Source organism: Fukomys damarensis, unplaced genomic scaffold (assembly GCF_012274545.1).
Source record: "Fukomys damarensis isolate Sample0158 unplaced genomic scaffold, DMR_v1.0_HiC HiC_scaffold_33, whole genome shotgun sequence".
NCBI lineage: Eukaryota > Metazoa > Chordata > Mammalia > Rodentia > Bathyergidae > Fukomys > Fukomys damarensis.
Window position 1 is genome coordinate 19,320,920 of NW_022900945.1, and position 16,874 is coordinate 19,337,793.

Genomic DNA, 16,874 nt, shown 5'->3' on the forward strand with positions numbered 1-16,874 from the left:
TTTTTTTTTTTTTTGTACTGGGGATTGAACTTGGGTCCTTGCTCTTGCAAGGCAGGTGGTGGAACCACTGAGCTAAATCCCCAACCCTGTTTGGCTTCTTTTTAATGCTAGTCTTTTTAGCAACCAAGCTATCTGGAACCAAAAATTTTAGAGGTCATAATTTTACAGGCCTCCTACATTACAGGAGGTTCCTTTCTTTGGCAACCAGCAAAAGTTTTGAAATTATTCAGCTCTTTTTGGTCCTGCTTTTCATGGTAGATACAACTAAAAGCTGCTGGCAGTACCCATGTCAACAGTCTCAACACTGGGCTGCCTTGAAATTTCCTTTGCCAGATAAATTAGTCTGCTGCCCTTTATCTCTGTCACCTATAAAATTTCAGGACATGAGCAAAATGAGGAGAAATTTTCGGCCACAGCATAACACATATGGTCTTGGATCCAACCACCAGTAAGGTCCTTGTTCCCAAATGAAACCTCCTGAGCTTCAGCTTTACCATTTGCATTTTATTTTATTTTTAATTTTAAATTGAAGTTATTGGTACATTCTAGGTAGACAGTACAGTTACATTCATGACTGGGATCTTGTACCTTTACATGCCAGGTCTTGGTTCTCATTTTTTCCTCTTGTCCCCACCCTCCCTTCACCCCTTTCTCCCCTCCCCACCTTCAAACACTTTAATTCCATTTTTACATTTTCTCATATTTTTTTCCTTTTCCCTTATTCCCCTTTCCCTATCCTTCTCACTGTCCCTATACCTTTGGTTCTTTTACCATTTGCATTTTAAATAGCATTTTGTTCTTTGAGCTCTGATTAGAACCTCCTATCAAGCTCAATTTACAGTATTCTGGGGCTTCTCCAGCCAGCACCTCCAAATCTTTCCAGTCTCCTGCAAACTAGTTCCAAAGATTTTTGAACCACATGGACAGTTAGTCATGGAGATGACTCCACCTCTCTGTTATCAAAATTTGTCTTAGTAGGCCAGGTGTGGTGGAACATGCCTATAATCACAGCACTCGGGAGGCTGAGACAGGAGGATCACTGAGTTCAAGACCAGCCTGGGCTACATAGTTCCAGGTCTCAACTACATAGTGAGACCCTGTCTCAAAAAAAAAAAAATTGTCTTAGTTTCTTATTGCTGAAACACACTGCTAACACTTGCAATTTATTTTGGCTCCAAGGCAGAATGGAATGGCCGAGGGACACAGCAGACTCAATCTGTTCACATTATGGCTTCCAGGAAGCAGAGAGAAAAGCGAGGAGCCAAGAAGGGAGATACATTCTTCCAGGTTATGCCAGTGATCTACCTGCCTCTTCCACCTCATAAGCACCAGGTTGGTTATATCACCCCATGAGTCAGTCATCTCCCCAAAGCCCCACATATGAGAAAATGAGGACCTTGGGGCATATTTTTTTTAATCCAACTGTAACACTTTCAGAAAAGGTAGATTGGAGACTATATTATTCATACTTTAGTGAAGAAAGTGCCTTGAGCATACAGAAGTTCAGAGCAGATCTGTTTAACTCTTATTCAGAAAAATTCATGAAGGAGATCTCGTTTTGATTAAATATTGAAAGACTAAGAAATTCTTACTTTAAAGATAGAGGGAAAGATGGAAGAGCTAAGCAGAGGGAGTAAATTACATGTATTAAGATTATAAATTGAGGGAAATAAACAATTTGGAAGGAATGTCTAAGTAACTATGCATACTTAATATATGGCACAGTACTTAAGACAATGGGCTCTGAAACTAGATTGTCTGGTTTTGAAACCTGCTCCATTATGTGTTCTCTGTGTGACCTTGGGCAAATTACGCAGTTTTCCTGAGTCTTGGCTTCCTTTCTATGAAGTGGAGATAATAATTTTTTTCTATTTCATGAGGATTTTGTGAGCATTAAAAAAATACACAATCTTCATCTGGAATAGTGCCTAACACACATTGTAGTAGGCATTCAATCATTATTAGCTGTTGTTATGACTGAAATGCATAGCACACATGAAGAGCAAGGTAACACATGAGGCTGAAAATATAGATCATGAGGCAACACCATTCTATAAAGAATATGGCCTTTATCTGATTGGGAGCTACTAGACTGAACTAGTAAAGTTATATCCTTTTGCCAGTCTTTCATTTTGTTGCTAATAAGCAGCTAAATAGATTGATTTTTATCATTCTGGAAGGGTTCCTAATGAGCAGAAAATGGGCCAAAACAAGAAGCAAGGAGAAAGAGGGAGAAAGTAAGAATCAGAATGAGTCACAATTGGATAATCAGTCTTTTAGGAATCAAGGGTTGACAGGATTTGTTAAATGGAGGTTTGGTCAGTGCAGGTATATTTTTTCAAAATACTGAGAAATATATATTTTCTGAAACAGAAATTTACTGAGTAACTAGCTCACGGATTACAAAACACACAGCCTAAATGGGTGCCAGGACTGCTGGTTTTCCTAATGGAGGCTTTCATGGTGGTCCTGCTGCTCCATGCTTGGATTCAAGTGGGCAGTTATTATTATTTTTTTTTTTATTTTTCCTCCTTATACAGTATTAGGCAAATTCTGGATATGGAAAGCTCAAGATTTTCAGTGTTCCTTTAAGATGAGAATTTCATATTAGACAACATTTAAGCCTATATTAACCTACCAAACTGCAATCAATATTAAAAGGCCTAGATTTGTCCTAAATCAAGTTGTTAGTTTTATTTCATTTCTTCCTTTCCAACAACGAGTTTTATTATTTGCAGTGATTAAGAAAAAAAAAAAAAGACTGGTAAGTCTTAGCTTTGGTGACAAATGGATTTATGATTTTTTCAAGGAAAAGTTGTTTTCCTTTTTTTCTTAAATGATTGAAGTACTGAGTTTGTCCAGAAGTCCAACTCAATGAAAACAATATGGTAGACTCATTTACTACAGATGTGCTAAGTCGACTGGCCTCAGACACTCATTTGTACAGAAGGAAATTCAGAAAGGCAATTTGAGCATCCCCAGTACTGTTCATCAGTTACAGTCACATGATCTTGAAAAAACATTTGAAACAGCAGAGTGAATATGCCAGGAATTCTTTAATTCCTTGGCCACATTTTAAAAAGAGAAAAAAGAAAGAACATTGTTTAGGAAAATAAGGCAGTTGCATAATGCTACAAATCCCAGAATAAATATTTTTCTCAGTGGATAAATCCAGCTGTCTTTAAAGGTAAGCCAGGAAACACCATGGTGCCATTAAAAAAAAAAAAGACCAATAGAAAGATGTCCTTATCCTTTATTAAAAATATTCCAGAAAACTTGCTAGTATGTGGAGATAGTTATTTTATCTTAAGTAGTTTTTCTGTTACCATAGTTGGTTTAAGAAATCATCTTCTTAGAAATTACTTTCCCTAAACAGCCAAAATAACATTTTCTTGGACAAATTCTTTATAAAGCATTATAACTCTAATTTTATACCAATATTAAACATGTTATTTTTTTATAGATACAAAACACTTTAACATGATGACATCCTAATATACTAAGTATGTGTATAAAATTTTTCTAACTTATTTTGTGAAATGTTAAAATGTAGTAGACCATGACTTATGATCTGATAGCTAATCACTTACTAGTGGCACCACCAGATGCTGTTAAACTGTGGCCATGGTAGGAACATTATAGCAATATTTACATTACTGTAATTCATATTAGCTTTTTTGTCATCATAAAGCTCAATGAATTTTCTGTCTAGTCATATTATAAAGGGACTTGTGGTCCAGAATCTATTTTCTAAAAATAAAACTCACAATTGAAAGTGTAGTAATTTAGAAAATGGAGCTCAAATATGTACATTTCATTACCTAATTTACACTTGGGCTTTTCCTTTCTTGAAGAGACATCTTCATTTTTTCCATATCCACCAGGTCCTGCTGATGAGTGTTTAAATATGGTTGGATTCTTCTCACTTAAAAATAATTTTCTACCTTAAGTATATTCTCTAGATCTCATTCTACTTTATGACTCAGAACTAAACTTCTTCATTGAGTAGTGTGAATATTTTGATGTCCTCATCATTCATTCTTAAATGCTAATCATTTATGCACCTTGCTAATCAAATTATTGATGATCTCCATGGAGCAAAGTATAGTGGTTATACCTTCATTTTATTAGGTTTATACACCACATTTGCACGACAATGAAATTATCTATAGCATTTTTCTCAGAATGTATCCTTGTCAAGCAACATGTGATTGTACTCTTTGTTTTTATACATAATGTCTTCCATCCTGCAAATTTGCTAAACTCAGGTTATTCTGGATTTCCTACATATACAGTTGTGTTATGCAAAAGTAAATATAGTTTTATTTCTTCTATGATGATTTGAATGTCATTTATTTCTTGTTATTACTCTAACTGGAGCCTCCTTGAATTGGCTTGAATCTTCAGTATAATGTTTGGTGTTTCATAAATGTGAAGGGCAATAAAGACATCTGTAGGCATATATGGCTTGAGAAGGTCTGTCCTACAATCATCTATGTTGGTCATACTTCTTGGAGGAAGTACTCATTTACTTTCTCTTTTTATTCAGGATACTCTACTCTGCCATAAAGAAGGATAAACTTGAGTCATTTGTAGGAAAATAGATGCACTTTGAGACCATAATGTTAAGTGAAGTAATCAGACACAATCTTAAATATTGCAAATTTCTCTTATATGAAAAACTCAATATATACCAAATATGAAATAAAAAAACATAATAGGAAAAAAGAGAAAGTTAGAAAAGATATGGTAATCCAACATAGACAATGAGTCAAAAAGTATACCTTGACTTAGTACAATTGTCTACATGTTTTATATATTCTCTGGCCTATAAGTCTGGTTTTCTATCTGTATGTATGATAGTAAACTTTATAAGACCTTATAAATAAATGAATATGATGCTAGAAAAATAAAAGGGGATGAACGAAGGGGAAAAAAGAAGGAAATTGAAATGTGTTATGTACATGTACCAATTACCTACTGTGAATGTAATTATGTACTACAAATATGTACTAATAAATGTAAAATAATGGTGAGCAAATGATAGCTGAATTAAATTTACTACTCAAAAATAGTAATAAATATGGAAGAAATAAAAAGATAAAGTAAATGTATAGAAATTAACAGTGAAAATTATAGACTATGAGAAAATGTTGGAGAGGAGAGGTTTATTAAAAGGAGGGGTCTGCTGAGGTTACACATCAGTGCTTGTTTTATTATAGGGATGATATAGTTAGTGATATAAGTAAATATATATTTGATTCTTAAGTTTAGTACAACTGCTACAGGAACAACAAAAATAGGTAACTTATTTATTTATTTTAAATTACTATTATTTTTTGGTGCTGGGGTCAAACTCGGGTCCTTGTGCTTGTGAGGCAGGCAGGATAATAGATAACTTTTAAATCTTCAGGAGAGAATTGAACCATCTGATGGAATTCAGAAAGGGGAAGAAAATAAACCAAAACAAATAAACAAAAACAATCGGAAAAATCAAACCCCCAAGCCCCAAACCCTAAACGATAGTGTAGGAGAGGGGAAATATATAATTAACATGGGTAATATGTTAATGGAGTTTTAGATTCATTCTCCTTAAAATCTGAAACAGAAGAATTTCTATTATTTGCTGATATTTTAAAATGTAGTATTGAAAGTCCCTTACAACTTACATGGAAAGAAAAAAAATGAATATAAGGAAAAGATAAATCTGCCAGATTTGAAGATGATATTGTCTACCTAAAAACCCAATAGAATCACAACAGTAAATTATTAAAAATAAAAAATTCAGCTATATCAGATTATCCAAATCATAACACATTTAAAGAAAAAACCTAGAAAACAACAAAAATAAGAATACATAAGGGTTTTATTGAGGAGCATTACTACAGATTGAAAAGAGCAAAGAATATGGAATTAGACTGTGTTTGTAGCTTTGTGATTGGAAATTAATCTCTCAGTGTCTGCTTTATTATATATAGAAAGAGAACTGTAATTGTAACTCTCACAAAGTTGTAAAGATTAAATGAGTTAATACACTAGAATATTTAGAAGTCTCTGTACATACTAAGCATTTTAGTATGAAGTTTTACCATTACTGTCATGAAGAAATTCTATCATAAAGCCATGAAAAGTGACAGGAATAGATATTTCATACTCATATTAGATAACTACATAAGAAGATATGAATGTCTCCAAATTAATGTATAGTTTCAAGGCAAACCCAATGACAATTCAAAAAAATTTTTTGCTTTCATTTACTTCTAGAGGAATTCAACAGAAGGAATTCTAAATAGGTATGGAGAAATGAAGTTCTATAACTAGCCAGTACTTCTTTAAAAATTAAAAAAAAATTACTAGCACATGTTTACAATTCATGCAGTTTATAACCATCTTGGGGAGTGGTTGCATATACATATTACAGCTTAGTTTTTTAAAAATCCCTTTCCTTTTCCCTCCCTCCTCCTCCTTGGATTCCCCATCCTCTTTTTCATACTTGTTAATATTATTTGTCTTAGCTCATGTTATTGCATGCAGTGTTTACATTAATTAGCATTATTAGGTTCATGTACATGCATAGCTTTAGTCCTCTCATTTCCCTTTCCCTACTTTACCCCTCACTTCTTCTTCCCTTGGACCATTTCCCTATAAAATGAAATCTGTCCCCGTTCCCCTTTCTATCTATCTTTTATCATTTCTTTGTACTTTGCATCACTCAAAAGAGAGATATGCAGTGTTTAAGTTTGTGTGTCTGGTTTATTTCACTCAACATTGTATTTTCCAGGTGCATTCATTTTCCTACACATGTCTCAAATATGTCATCTTTTATAGCCAAGTAGCATTCCTTATATATAAATACATTTATGCAATCATCTGAGAATGGGTATCCAGGTTGCTTTTAGGGAAGTCAACTTATTCTGTATTTTGGTGTGCTGCTACAATCATTTATTATGTAGTCTGTTGTTTTTTAAAACTGAGCTAAAATATATGTAATATAAAATTTACTATTTTAGTCATGTTTAGGTGTATATTTCAGTAGTACAGCTTACATTAATCACTCTTATCCAGTTCAGAGGCATATTGTACACCCATTGTCATTTTCCATCTCCTGAACTATTTATCTTCCCAAACTGAAACTCTGTGCCTATTAGTCAATAACTCTCCCTTCATTTCCTGAAAACTCATTTTTACTTTCTTCTTCTTTTTTTGAATTGTTTCTTTTTATTACTTTTTTTCATTCATAAATTTTAGGCACACAATAGTTACATTAATCATTGAGATTTTGCACCTTTATGTCAGTATCTTGGTTTTGACTTTTTCCCCATACCCCTGCCTTCCCTTCACCCTCTCCACCCTTCCCTATTTACAAAGACTGTTTTTTTCATTTTCTCTTATTTTTTCTTTTCTCTTCTTATCCTTCCCCCACCCTTTCCACTTCCCCTACACTTTTAGACCTTTTCTTCCTATTACTTCTATGATAATGAACTTGCTCATGTAAGTACCTCATGTAAGGGGAATCATAAATTTGCCTTTTGTGCCTGGCTTATTTCACTTAGCATAATGTCTTCAATGTTTATCCCCTTTGTACCATGTATGAAAACTGTTAAGTCAATAATATTCTATTGCATGTTTATACCACATTTTCTTCCATTCAACCAATGGTGGGCATTTTGGGTTGTTTCTACTTTTTTCCTATTACAAATAATGCTGTTATGAGTGTTGGTATAAAATATTTTATGATGGATATGAAATTTACTTCAACATAGTAACTTTTTTTGTGGGGAATGAACTCAAGGCCTTGCACTAGTTCTGCAACTATGTGGCATCTCCATTTCTACAGTAAACTTTTTACTGTCTATATTTATCCCATATGATCATGTGTATCATCTTAAACATGTACAATGAAATTTATTTAAAAATATTTTCAGGATCCTGATGTCAATGTTTTAGATATATAACCCAATATGAAAATGTTGAATCATATAATTCTATGTTTAATTTTTTTAAAGAATCCACCAAACTGATTTTCACAGTGGTGCACTATTTTACATTTCCAATAGCAATTCACTAGCATTCTAAATTCTCTGCATGCTTGCTTACACTGTTATGTTTTTGATAAAGGCATCCTAATGTGTGTGAATTGCTAATCACTATAATTCTGATTTTCATTCTTCTAGTGGCAGTGATGCTGTGTGTCTTTCCATGTGATTATTTGGTCATTTGGAGAAATGTCTATTCAAGTCCTTTTCCATGATACTAGTATTGAGTTGGCACTGAAACAGGAAAAGATTCTGCAACAGATTCAGGATGCTCTGTGAGCCACACTGACTTTAAGAATGAGCTGATCTAGTAATAGCAGAAGGCTCTAATATTAGAGATGCTGTGCATACATTCTTTGGTAATTCCCTAAAAGAAAGCCACAGTTTATAGCCATAAAATTTTGGAAATAGGCTATGTCCTGTCAGTCAAGTTTCACAGTTGGAAAGCAATAGAATGGCAGTTTCACAGTTGGAAAGCAATAGAATGAATGAATGATCCTTGGAATCAAATGGCTTTATGCTCTGAGCTTCCCAATATTTACTAAGTGACATCTAACCCACTGAATCATAAAAATGTGTATGCAGCCCAGAATGTTACTCTTAAATAAAAGTGCTACATATTGAGACTGGATTCTAGCAGGTCCAGAAAGCACAGAAAAGATTTGTAAGGAGGCAATTGTGATTTCCATTGTACTTGTTTCTCCTGTTTTCACACTGCTCCTTCGGCCTTCCCCTTTACCAATTAATGAAGGAGGAAAAGCACAGATCTAATTTATGCATGAATCTGCACCGATTGTCAATATTAGTCAGAAGTAGAGCTGCTGACTTAGAGTCTGAAAGATACTAGTAACTCTTCCCAATGGGTAGAACTTGAGTTAAAATACATAATTGAAAGGAGAGATGACTTGAGATATGGATCTACACTGACTGAGAAAGTAGTGGTTAAAGGTTGGCCAGCTGGTCAAGGACTGGAAATGATGAAAGACTAGTGATAGCAGGTCTGCAGAAAATAGATTTAGAGAAACCTCTCAAAATGGAATCAATATAAAGATAAATATATTTATATAAACATTAACAGAGAGCCTATTTTATAGAGGAGGTTCCTAATATAAAGGTAACAAAATGGATCATTTAGTAGATGTCAGTCAACAGTTTTCCATATTATTCACTGTGGTTGTTCATTGTACCAAGACAGGAAACCTCACCATGGCTCATTTGGCTACCACCCTGCTGACCATCTGCCAAAAGCAGAGGCAATCAGTGAGCTCTCAGCCTGGCAGTTCCTTGGTGGATTAAATAGTTGGAGTATCTGCAATTGGCCCCTTAGGGTAAACCCTTATTTTATATATGGATTTGTTCCTATCCAAAGTTCTTCTGGGCTTAATGGTTGGTACAGGGTATGAAGCAATATTTAGCAGAAGAGAAAGGGTTAATGTACCTATATAATGTGAATGTTGCCTGAAAGTTGTCTCAATGAACCATGTGACTTGATGTGAAAAATAAATGATGTCTTTATTGTGTCACTAATGTTACTGTATCTCATATAATCAATGTGTGAAAATATGAAAATTTTGATTAAATAAATTGTAGGTACTCATTTTTATTATCCATTTCTGGAATGATTATCTGAATTTTATCAAGATGACAAATTATTTCTAATTACTATAAATTAAATAATAAATGCTAAAAATAATAAATCTATAGCTATTATTACTATTTCTAATCCACTTTTTAATCTTATAGACTACCTTACACATCCATGTATATACACCATCTCCTTGATTAAACTTATGTTTAGCAGCAAGAAATACAACAGATTTTCAAATGTGGTTTTCCTTGTTTGAACTTTTAAAATCTTATTTAAAGAAATAGGAAAAGATTCACTTTAACATTTCCAAGTAAAATTTAATCTACAAATACAGAGAAGCCAGACCAAGTCAATAAGTTTTCCTGTTGTATTAAAAAAAATTTGATAGTCTCATTTCAAGACTGTCATAAGTTATGCTGGAGAGGGCCAAGAAAATGAGGGTCCATATCATGGGCTTCCTTTAGGACTGAGATATCAAATGAAAGTTCTCTTTAACCATACATATACTAGTGGCAGAAGTTTATAAAATACCTATTTTAATTAAAAACTCCAGCCTAGCCATCAAAATTGTCTAGGCATTAATCTGATGCGCTGACATACTTCTTTCAATAAGAATAGAAACAATATTAAGATTCCATAAAAATAGCCAGGCATGGTGGCGTATGCTTGTAATCCCAGCACTCAGGAGGCTGAGGCAGAAGGATCACTGTGAGTTCAAGACCAGCCTGGTCTACATAGTGAGGTCTAGGTCAGTCTCAACTACATAGTGAGACCCTGTCTCAAAACAGAAACAAAAACAAAACAAGATTCCATAAAAATATTTATCTTTTCAGATAGAATCTGATCACATTTTTATTTGTGAAATAACTAAATTGGTTGTCAAAGTTTAATAGTTTTATATTTGTTATTTTTAAACAGAGGAGATAACCCATCACAATGAAAAAAAAGAATATTAATCTGGATTTGAGTTTAGGTACACAATCAGGCTAACTTTGAATAAAAAACTAGAATTGATTTATCATTTAAGAAAAAAAAATATATCAATAGATAATCAGACTCATAAAACATATAAAATCTTACTGATTTTTAAAAAATATGTATATAATTTTGGATAACAAAAATAAATGGATTAGGTTGCTGTTAGAGAAGGAAAGAGGGAAAATGGCTATGTGAAGATGAATAAATTTAAATTTCTGATCAAATAAAAAGGTAGAAATTTGTATAAAAAATAGAGTGTATCTATATCATTGTACCATCCCTAGATGAACACAGAGAAAACCTTCACAGTTCTTATAAACACAGGGGCTATAAAAGTAACGGGAAAATGATTTTTGGCAGAACCTATATCCAGTTACTGCCAAGACCTAAATGTTCCAAAGATGGCTGAAGATATTTGATGAACTCAGAGTATAGTCAGATTATATAGCCGCTAAAATTTAATTTCTTTTCAGTTCTTTCAACAAAGCTTTTATATGCAAAAAGTATTAATACTATGTGGAATTAGATCTAAAATGTCCAAGAGAATATGCCCATTGACATCCCTGGAAATCTTAATATAATTCTAAAATAACTATTAAAGAAAAGAGTGGCTTAATTTGGGCCAATGCCAAACTAAGGCAAAATATCTATGATCCAGCAAGGAGACACTGATGCATAAGAAATAAACAATAAAGAGATATTCACACTACTCACAGGAAGTCCCTGTTTTCCCGGTAGCCCAACGTTTCCAGGATTTCCTGAAATGCCATCTGCTCCATGGTATCCTTGCTTGCCTTTTGGCCCAGGAAGGCCTGGAAGTCCCTTAATAAATGAAAATTACTTGAATTATACAAAGATGCTGAACAGATGTTTAAGTGAGAAATACCTTCATATTCTTTGAAGGAAAGGTAAATTTACACTTCTGTACCCTGCCCCAGGCCATTTTTTCTTCATTTCCTACATTCCTTAATAATGTGTTAGTTGAATGCAACAAATAGCAGTATAAAAGTTCCCTTAAAAAAATGCCAGGATAATCAGCAATCTACTGTGATTGAGCCTTAGTGTAACCATTTGATCCTTAGTGGAATTCTATGGTATTTCTCATCTTGCCAACTTGTGCTTTATCGAGCCATCAAGGAAAGATCAAGTATATGCACTTATCAGTTTAGGATGTCCCTGCCTTTTTTTTTTGGTACTGGGGATTGAACTCCGGACCTTGTGCTTGCAAGGTAGGTGGTGACACCACTGAGCTAAATCCCTGGCTAAGATGCTTTTTATCTGCAGATGCCAATCATTTACCATCTACAAAGTTTTGTATTGTATTATTTCCCCCCCAAAACAAATCATGGCTCTTTTTGTTGCCTTTGAATCATGCCTAAAGAAAGCTTTGAATATTTTGTTTCTGCTTTTCTGCAACTGGGTTCCATCTGCAGGCATCTCTAATCTAAATGTGATCACAACTTATCTTTATTTTCTGTAGTTTTTTTTTTTTAAACCAACAAAGGTTAATGAAAGCAGGTATATAGGGATTGGTTGGAGTACATCAGAAGTCTTTGCTAATAAGCCAGTCAATACATAACTGCCTGACTAAAGGAGGAAACTGAGGCTAAGGTAAAATTAATTTTTGCTTTGTGATAAGATTTAAAAAAAAAACAAATGTTCAAAGACTTTCTATTCTGCTTGCTAGGAGGAGAAGCTGAATCCTTCAATTAAAATGCAGCTCATGTTTTTTAAATCATGCTTGAAAATCTTTGACCTTTGTAATAATTCATTTATTCATGATTTTAAGTTCCCCACTTTCCAGGGGTTCTCCATGAGAGAAAAGCATGTATCCACAGAGAGGGCTCTGTAACAGAGGAAAACAGTATCTTTTAGTTGAAAGGACTTATATTTAAGCCACAAGTTTGGTTTTGAGTTAGTGGTCATATTTTGTTCCTGCCGTGTTCCAGCATGGGTTTAAATTTTTTGCCCCAAGACAGTCTGATTTATCCAACATGACATCATTGGCTCTGCACTTTTCTGCTTGCTGAAGTTGTTAATTCTATTTAGAAAAACAGGAAAGATGAAAGAGGCCTTTTACTTACAGGAATGCCAGGTTTCCCAGAAAGACCAGAAGCTCCTTTTTTCCCCTTAGTGCCCTAAAAATGGGAAGCACACTTGTCAGTTGACAGTAACAGAACAGAATGCTGTGAACTGGCTGCTGCAGGAAGTACTGCCACTAGTTCTGTATCACTGAGACTGTCACTCAACTTTCCTAGGAGTCCTAATGCCTTCAACTGAAAATGAGAGATTGTGATCAGATCTCTTACAAACTTTTTTCTAGTTCCAAATTCTATGATTTAAAACCTTAAATCACAGTTCTAAAAGGGAACTACTTATTTAATAAATGTGACCAGTTCTAGGCAGAGTCATTGTCTCCTTTTAAAAATCTTAAAAAATATATTTTATATAATTTATTATATAATTTATTATTTTAAAATTAATTTTATTGGTGCATTTTAGATATTTATAATAATTACATTCATCATAAGGAATTTGTACCCGTACACAATATATTTTGATTTTTTTCCCCAATCCCCACCCCTCCCTTCAACCCAGCTTCCTCTCTTTATTTACAAAAGCTTTATTTCCATGTTCCTTCTATTCATTTTTTTCCTTTCCCTTGCTTCCTTTTCTTCTCCCTCTTCCCTTGTTTTCCTTCCCACTTGAACAATTTTCTTCCTATATCCCAATATATATTATGCATGTTGGTCCTTATTTACCCTTTTAGTTTCTCACACCAGAGAAAAAAATGCAAGATTTAAACATATGTGTCTGATTGATTTCACTTAAGAATATAGTCTCAAGGATACTTACCTAGAAATGGCTGAAGTTTATTCTTCTTTATGCAGAGTAGTGCTCCATTGCACTAAACTATACTATTCAATAAATATATAATATTATTTATATATAATATAATTTAATAAATAGAATATTTAATAAAAATATACCTCACATCTTTATCCATTCATCCATTGATGGATATTTGGGCAGTTTACAAGATTCAGCTATTATAAATTGTGCTGCTATAAACATGGGTATGCATATAATGCTGTTGTATGATGCTTTTAATTCTTTCAGGAAGATACCAAGAAGGGGAATGAACCCTGAGTCAAATGGAACCTCTGGCTTTAGTTTTCGGGGGAATCTCTACACTGATTTCCACAATCTACACTCTCATCAACAGTGAAGAAAGGTTCCTTTTCCCCCACAGCCCTGACAACATTTGTTTTTGGTTGATATTTTGACAATAGCCATTCTTTCTGAAGTGAAATGGACTTTGCCTCCTTTTGAAAATAGCTAATTTCAGTAAATATTTATTGAATATCATGTATTCTGGTATTTGTTAGGAATCTGAAGGCAGAGTTCCTGCTTACAAGGTTCTTAATACATAGAAAGAATCATGAACTGAGGGCATAAGATGTGCTTCTCTGGAAGTGTGAAAAACATATTTGCAAAGCAAGGAAGAGCTATTTATTTCCCAAGGAACTGTTTGTTTTTTCAAGTGTGTGATGTTTTAAGTCATAATTGTTTTAGCAGCAACTGGTCTGCCAGGATAGTTAGGAACTTTGCCCTTATAAATCATGCCATTTTTCTGATGTTATCCTAATTTTTTTTAAGAAGAGAAATATGGAAAAGAGTGACCTGGTACACAAATAAAAAATAATAATATTGTCGTTACTAGACACATTTCTCAGAAATCTTTAACAGTAGTCATAAACATGATAATTCTACCTGGGATGTCATAAATATAAAGACAAACTGCTCAAAATTTAACTTAGCAACATTCAAAGAAAGGAACAATTTTAGATATTACACCTTCTGAAAATAAGTTTAAGCTTTTTAGAAGATATAGTGTATATATATATATATATATACACTCATAGGGAGAAAAAGCATTTTCTGCAAGAGATATAAATTCTACTTTTAAAGAGTTTGATAATGGGGAAATAGATGGATCAAGTATTCTACTCAATCTTTGAAAACTATTTTTAAAAAATTTGCCTTAAAAGTCACTAATACAAAGTTTGTCTAAAGCTCAGCATACTATGCAATGGGATTGTTGGTGACCTGGGTTTAATTGAGGTATATATAATTTCTGACACATATGATACTTATAGTAAAATATATTTTTAGAAAGAAATAAGCAAATAAAGACCGACTATTGAAAAACAGTTCTAAATTCATTCCTCTTGAATAATACTAATGCCGATAACCCTCAAATATGTTACTGGAGTGTTCACAGTATTTCTTTTTATGCAAACAGATAGATCTGCCCTAGATTCTGATTTTCAAAACAGACTTTTCCTTGGCTCATGAATTTCAAAATGGTCCAATAAAATTCATGGTGGGATTAATAATTTGAGAAAAATATATCTTCAGTTTCAAAGTCATTCTTTTAAAATACAAAAACATGACTCTTAAATGTTAAAAATCTATTTTTCTGTGTAAATAAAAATAGGGTTATAAAGGACGGAAATGATAAAATGCATGCCATAAAGAAAAGACTCAGAAGAATTATAATGTAACAAGAGCTCTTTCTCTATGAGGCGGATATAAAAATATTCAAGTTAAGGAAGGAAGAGGAGAAGCAGAAGAGAAGGAAGACTTGGGTCCTGAAAGAACCCTGAGAAGTGTCCTTTGCTCTATACCTTGCTCCCAAACCATGGGGTGGGTAGAAACAGTAATACTATCATATAAGTTTGGAGATCTGGGCACAGGAAAATGCCTAGAGAGATTAATGTCTTCTCTGAGAAGTCCACATAAAGTATACAGCAGAAATTTCTGCCTGATATGCTTAGGACAGTGGAATGTCTCTCTGAGTTCCCCAAGTACCCAACATAACGTGAGGAGCAACAAAATGCTGTTTCCATGATGCCACATATAGAAGAACAGGGCCCCAAGAGTCCTATCTGTGGAGGCCTTGCTCTAAACCGAGATGAGAAAATAACTGTGAATACAAGTGTGGGCCAAACAATTTCTGCCAAAAAAGGCCAGGACAGATGCCAACACAATGCGATGATGGTTATTAAGGGCCAAAAGAGATGGTGTACATTTCAGTGGATGTCAGTGTGAATGGATGGTGACTGAAGATTAAAGTCATCTCTAATTCTGTGTCCCCACTATAGCAAACTGAATGTTACAGCGCACTTGTGAAGAAAGTAAATGAGGAACATCCTCAATCAAATATAGCATATTTGAGTAGATGGACCTAAAGGATGTCAACTGATTAGATTTCCACCTGTTAGGTTTCTACCCCAGGCAAGATGGACACTGAGGACAGATGTTAAGTGCCATTATAAAGAATACAAAACTATGTGTTTAGTATATGTCACATGTATGCATTTTTTTTCCAAATATTAAAATGGAAAATAAAAAAGATTCACATATCACAACAAATCAATTAAACATTGAGGTGGTCCTCATGTTGGGGATTATTTCAGAAGAGTTAAATATTGTGCCCAGAAATCATCTGTGGACCCATCTAGTTTTCCTAAAAACAAGAATGTTACATAGACTTGCATGAGGCATTAGGAAGCAACTCATAGAACACCACTAAAGAAAAATTATGAATATGAGAAATATTTAAAGGTGTAGTTTAGTAATGTGAGTAGAGTAATTATGGTAACATCTATGTATTAAACACTAATATTATGTTTAGAAACAAGACCATGGTCTCTGATGATCTTAGATGTTCAATTCAAGAAAGACATAATTATTGTCACCATAACTATGAGAAAGGAGGACAGCTAGAAAAATGATAGTCTTACAATGGAAAAAAATTATCTCTCTCTCTGTCTGTCTGTCTATCCATCTCACTAAAGTGTACATCACGGTTACTGTTATGGACTAAAGGTCTGTATGCTCCCCAAATCCACATATTGAAATCCTACCCTTAATACTAATGCCTAATAGCATTAAAAGGTTACTCTTTAGCCAGGTGTGGTAGTGCACGCCTGTAATCCCAGCACTTGGGAGGCTGAGGCAGGAGGATCACTGTGAGTTCAAGACCAGCCTGGGTTACATAGTGAGTTCCAGGTCAGCCTCAACTACGTAGTGAGACCCTGTCTCAAAAAAAAAAAAAAAAGTTTACACTTTGGGAGGTGAGGTCTCCTCCCATTCAGGGTGGAGCTCTCAACACACATGTGTAAATACTGAATAGTTTCTCTGGTGTGAATAATCTGCAACAATGCATAAGGTTTTAATAAGATTACTGACATTTAAATGGGAAG

General features: G+C 33.9%; 1 protein-coding gene across 8 annotated transcripts in view; it reads right to left on the reverse strand.

Annotated features, from left to right (window-relative positions):
• Positions 1 to 16,874, reverse strand: part of Col24a1 (collagen type XXIV alpha 1 chain) — a 304,025-nt gene that overhangs the window by 60,045 nt on the left and 227,106 nt on the right. For all 8 annotated transcript variants that reach the window (XM_019209372.2, XM_019209374.2, XM_019209375.2 and 5 more), the window contains 2 exons: positions 12,687 to 12,740; positions 11,317 to 11,424 (listed from right to left, as the gene is read on the reverse strand). In XM_019209372.2, coding sequence (XP_019064917.1) covers positions 11,317 to 11,424; positions 12,687 to 12,740 — 162 coding nt within the window. The remainder of the gene's footprint in view (positions 1 to 11,316; positions 11,425 to 12,686; positions 12,741 to 16,874) is intronic.